The following is a 6,280-nucleotide window of genomic DNA, read 5'->3' on the forward strand; positions in this document are numbered from 1 at the left end:
TGCCATAGTAAACAAAAGGTTTACTACTTCTAATGATTTTATCATTTGGCATGATCGGTTGGGCCATCCCGGTTCTAACATGATGCGCAGAATAATAGAGAATTCAAATGGGCACACATTCAAGAACAAGAAGATTCTTCAATTTAAGGAATTCTCATGTGCTGCTTGTTCTCAAGGAAATTTGGTTATTAAACCAACATCAGCTAAAGTTGGGATTGAATCCCCTGCATTTCTGGAACGTATACAAGGTGATATATGTGGGCATATACACCCTCCATGTGGACCATTCAAGTATTTTATGGTCTTGATAGACGCATCTACAAGATGGTCACATGTGTGCTTATTGTCAACTCGTAATATGGCATTTGCGAGATTGTTGGCCCAATTAATAAGGTTAAGAGCACAATTTCCAGATTATGCAATTAAGACAATTCGTCTTGATAATGCTGGTGAATTTACATCTCAGGCCTTTAATGACTATTGTATGGCCACTAGAATAAAAGTTGAGCATCCGGTTGCTCATGTTCATACTCAAAATGGTCCAGCAGAATCATTGATTAAGCGCCTCCAACTAATAGCTAGACCATTGTTAATGAGGGCAAAACTTCCCCTTTCAGTGTGGGGACATGCTGTTTTGCATGCAGCAACACTTGTGCGCATAAGGCCAACCAATTATCATAACGTCTTCCCATTACAATTGGCTTTTGGTCAGGAGCCAAATATTTTCCATCTAAAATTTTTTGGATGTGCAGTATATGTTCCAATTGCTCCACCAAAACGCACAAAGATGAGTCCCCAAAGAAGGTTGGGAGTATATGTTGGTTATGAATCTCTTTTTATTATTAAATATTTGGAGCCTATGACAGGAGATTTATTTACAGCCTGATTTGTTTTGTCATTTTGATGAATCAGTTTTTCCAACATTAGGGGGAGAAAATAAACAACTAGAAAAAGAGATAGATTGGAACGTATTATCTCTATCTCATTTAGATCCTCGCACAAATCAATGTGAATAAGAAGTTCAAAAGATCATTTATATACAAAACGTTGCAAATCAATTGCCAGATGCATTTACTAACCTTCCACGGGTTACTAAATCGCATATTCCAGTTGTAAATGCTCCAATTCGAGTTGATGTCCCAACTGGACAGTATGATAATGCAAATGAGTCTAGGCCACGCCTTAAACGTGGTAGACCAATTGGTTCCAAGGATAAGAATCCCCAAAAAAGGAAAGGAGCAAATGATCAAGTTGATCATAACATAGCAATTGATAAGACCTCATAGGAGGTTCTAGTACCTGGAAATGATGAAAATGAAGAGATATTAACAAGTTATGTCTCTACGGGAAAAAGGTTGAACCAAAATAATGTTGTTGTTAACAACAATTTTGCATATAATGTTGCAGTTGAAATAATGCAACAAGATGTGGATCTTGAGCCAAAATCTATCGATGAATGTAGACAGAGAAATGATTGGCCAAAATGGAAAAACGCAATTCAAACGGAATTGGCTTCACTCGAAAAACATGAAGTTTTCGGACCAATAGTCCGAACGCCTGAAGGTGTCAAGCCAGTGGGTTACAAATGGGTTTTTGTGCGAAAACAAAATGAGAAAGGTGAAGTCGTAAGATATAAAGCACGACTTGTGGCACAAGGATTTTCGCAAAGGCCTGACATTGATTATATGGAGACATATTCTCCTGTGGTAGATGCAATTACCTTCAGGTATCTAATAAATCTGGCAGTCCATGAAAAACTTGATATGCAGTTGATGGATGTTGTCACAGCCTACTTATATGACTCACTGGACAATGAAATTTTTATGAAAATCCCTGAAAGATTTAAAGTTCCTGAAGCACATAAAAGTTCAAGAGAAACTTGTTCAATAAAGATTTAGAAATCCTTATACGGATCGAAGCAATCACAGAGGATGTGGTACAATCGCCTTAGCGATTATTTGCTAAATGAAGGGTACAAAAATGACCCAATTTGCCCTTGTGTCTTTATTAAGAGGTCTGGATCTGAATTTGTCATCATAGTTGTGTATGTTGATGACTTGAATATCATTGGCACTTCGAAAGAACTTCCAAAGGTTGTAGAGTGTTTGAAGAAAGAATTTGAAATGAAAGATCTTGGTAAGACAAAACTTTGTCTTGGCCTCCAAATTGAGCATGTACCAAATGAAATTTTTATCCATCAATCAACATATACTGAAAAGGTTTTAAAGTAATTTTACATGGATAATGCACATCCATTGAGTACCACAATGGTTGTGAGATCGCTTGACATAAATAAAGATTCATTTCGGCCTCAAGAAAATGATGAAGAGCTCGTTGGTGATGAAACTCCATATCTTAGTGCAATTTGGACACTGATGTATCTTGCCAACAATACTCGACCAGATATTGCTTTTGCAGTGAGCTTATTAGCAAGATTCAGCTCCTCTCCAACAAGAAGACATTGGAATGGTGTTAAGCATATATTTAGATATCTTCGGGGAACCATAGATATGGGATTGTTTTATTCTAATGAATTCAAGTCAGAAATGATTGGCTATGCCGATGCAGGTTATTTTTCTGATCCACATATAGCCCGATCTCAAACAGGCTATTTGTTTACATATGGAGGTACTGCTATATCATGGCGTTCAATGAAACAAACAATAGTTGCCACATCTTCAAATCATGCTGAGATAATAGTCATTCATGAAGCTAGTCGAGAATGTGTTTGGTTGAGATCAATGACTCAGCATATTCAGAAAATGTGTGGTTTTCTTATGAAAACAGATAATCCAACTACACTATATGAAGACAATGCTGCATGCATTACTCAATTGAAAGGAGGATACATCAAAGGAGACAGAACAAAACACATTTCACCAAAGTTCTTTTTTACGCATGATCTTCAACAAAATGGTGAAATTAATGTTCAACAGATTCGCTCATGTGAAAATTTGGCTGATCTGTTCACTAATGCATTACCAACCTCAACATTTGAGAAGTTGAGATAGAAGATTGGAATGTGCCGCCTTCTGGAAATAAAGTGATGTTTTCATGAGTGGGAGTAAGATACGCGTTGTACTCTTTTTTCCTTAGCCTAAATTTTGTCCCACTGGGTTTTACTGGTAAGGTTTTTAACGAGGTAGCAAATAAAGCGTATTACAGATATGTGTTCTCTTTTTCCTTCACTAAAATTTTTTCCTTACATGGTTTTTTCTTAGTAAGGTTTTAACGAGACACATTATCTATGGACATCTAAGGGGGAGTGTTATGATAAATATCACATTATGGTGGATGTCTACTCTTCTTCCATGATTTTCATCTCAAATGCTTAATGACATATTTAACGACATATTTTGTATGTTCAATGACATATTCCATGACATATTTTCTTCACTTTTTATGCTTATATAAAGGCCTTGTAATCGATAGGAAAATACATACAATTCAAGAAGAAAATCTCTTCCTTTTCTCTATCTTTATTTTTGTTCATGTTTTACTAAATTGCTTTTATTTCTTGCTCATGTTTTACTAAATTGCTTTTATTTTATAACAATCTTATACTAATGGTCGTCTTTTTATTTTCTAGATTGTAAGAGAGGATTTGAAACAAATTAAAGAGCACGATGATATTCAATTAAGTGATTATAAGTTTTATTCTTATATTTTACCAATTTGTTGTGCTAAGAAAGAATTTTTTTGGATAGCATGGGGTAGATGAGTGATTTTTCAACTCAGAAGGAAATCTATTCTAATTATAAAGAATTCACTATTAGGTTAATTAATAACCAATACGTCTTTCTTGCAATGTGACTTGCTTTTGGGCTCATGAGGTCATTTTGGTCCATCGACACATGACTAAGCACTTTTAGGCAGAGTTTTCTTAATTCAAAAGTGTAACTAACTGTGTCACGGTCCAAGTTCATGTCACGTATTTTTTGCTTTGGCCTAACAAACCTTATGAGTTTGTCCCTTGGGCTACGTCATCATCGAGCCCAAAAGCGCACGTATCAAGTGAACTTGTGTCATGCCTCACTTTCCTCTCCCATTCTGATTGGGATTCGTGACATGTGCCCCCTTCCTTAGAATCTTGTCATCCATCTTAAAAGCATGTCAGTCCTCCTTGACCTATCCTCGCCAGACCGCCCTCCACCATGTGCATTATACACTTGCACAAGAAAAGAAGAAAGGAAGATCTTGTAAGAGACTCCACTCCCTCTTTATAAAAGCAATTTCTTGACCAAGGTTATTGGACAGCTCTCTCAATCCAAGCTAAAAAAAGGGCAGCTCCGTACACTAAGCTGCCGTTATGCGCGAGGTCCGAGGAAGGGTTGGACCACAAGGATATATTATACGCAATCTTATCCTGCATTTCGAGCTAACTAATAGAAAATTTTGGTATATGGCTTGTTACAAACGATTAACCTATAGTAAGTGTAAAAACTGTCAATACATATGAACTAAAATACTAAATATAATCCGGTTTAAAAAGCACACGCAACGAAATCATACGATTGTTCCATGTTTTTTGAGTAAGGCCCAAATATATATTAACAGAGACTAGCAACGCAATTAAGGGTGAAAATAACAAGGGCAAGCCAGTTTTCGGACTAGTAATTGAAAAATAGGCAATATTTGTAATGTCATTGAAAAATAGCCACTATTTTGTTGAACGCGAAAAGTTCCAGTATATATGTTGGATTATAGAGCTCTCACATATAAACTTCCAGCATATCATATTGGAACTACAACATATTATGAAATTCCATCACATTATGTTGGAAGCTCATACGTAAAAAAATTTGAACTCCAGCATATTATGCGAGAATATTTTCAGATTTTTAAGGGAATTTTTACACAAATAGTCCACCATATTTGTTGTTTATTTTTTAAAGTCATATACATAGATTATGCATTGATTATACACAACTATACACATATAATATATAAACTATACATGTATTATACCTCCGCCGGCTATTTTTAGTTTAAGCAGTTGGATAGTCGGCTATTTGGGTCAATTCTACTATAACGGTGTCACGACCCAAAACCCGACCTATCGTGATGGCACCTATTGTGGAACTAGGCCAGCCTCAACTCAATAATCCAACACCGCAAAAGTATTTTTAAACAATAAACATGGAAGCGACAATTCATTAAGGAACATTTCTGAAAACAACATAAAATCCAAATTACGATACAACTGTCCAAAATCGGGGTGTCACTGAGTTCATGAGTATCTAGAGGAGAACATAGTCTATTACAATGTTTAAAGAAACAAACTGAAATACATCTGGAGATAAAGAAGGAGAGTCAAGGCCTGCAAACCCCGTGCAGATACCTCGATAGTCTCCTAAAACCTGAAGCCTCGATCAGCAACTGCCACTGGGACCAAAAGTGCATGAATCTGCACACAAGGTGCAGGGGGTAACGTGAGTATACCAATTCAGTAAGTAACGAGTCTAAACTATGGACTAAAAGGTAGTGACAAACTCAACCTCAACAGAAATAATAGAAATATAAGTGTAGAAACGTAGGCATGCTTTCAATTTAATAGACAGCTGGAACAGTAAGATAGAGCAGATATGAAAAGGTGAAGAATAAAACTCTATTACATCTACATGCCAATGCACATGTTGTATGCGATGCACCATGCTGATAGCCTCGAGTGCTCACACTCTCAAATACTCGTCCACTCACTACTGTATATGGCTTATATGGCTCAGGGAAGATCCATCCCGGATTATATACTTCTCTGAGAGCAGTCAATCAGTACTGAGGAAGGCCAATCCAGACCTATGGAGAAGATCCATCTCCTGGTAATAATATTATCCTCACAACCACTTGGTACTGTATATGGCTTACACGGCCCAGGGAAGATCCATTTCGGAATATATATATCACTGACCATCAGTCTCCAGTACCGAGGACGTAGGACAATCCAGCCTCATGGAGAAGATCCATCTCCAATAATAATATCAATTGCGCTTACTGGGGGTGTGTACAGACTCCATAAGGCTACTTCAGCCCAAACGCTATCACAAATCAATATAATCGTTGCAGCGTGCAGCCCTATCCCATAACTGTCACTCATAATCAGGCTCTCAGCCTCACTCAGTCATCACTCTCTAATCTCACCCACGGGCTCACAATACCATGAAAACTAGCCCGGAATAATGATATGATGTACCAATAAATAATACTCCCTCCGTTTTATATTATATGAGGTAGTTTGACTCGGTACAGAGTTTAAGAAAAAAGAAGAAGACTTTTGAAACTT

The 6,280-nt window shown here is 36.9% G+C and overlaps 1 protein-coding gene across 1 annotated transcript; it reads left to right on the plus strand.

Moving 5' to 3' along the window:
• Nucleotides 1–2,375: 2,375 nt before the first annotated feature.
• LOC142161865 (secreted RxLR effector protein 161-like) lies at nucleotides 2,376–3,011 on the plus strand. The gene is made up of 2 exons (XM_075217778.1): nucleotides 2,376–2,819; nucleotides 2,937–3,011. The coding sequence occupies exons 1-2, from the start codon at nucleotides 2,376–2,378 to the stop codon at nucleotides 3,009–3,011; spliced, it is 519 nt and encodes a 172-aa protein (XP_075073879.1).
• The last annotated feature ends 3,269 nt before the right edge of the window (nucleotides 3,012–6,280 follow it).

Source organism: Nicotiana tabacum, chromosome 1, assembly GCF_000715075.1.
Source record: "Nicotiana tabacum cultivar K326 chromosome 1, ASM71507v2, whole genome shotgun sequence".
In the NCBI taxonomy this organism is placed as follows: domain Eukaryota; kingdom Viridiplantae; phylum Streptophyta; class Magnoliopsida; order Solanales; family Solanaceae; genus Nicotiana; species Nicotiana tabacum.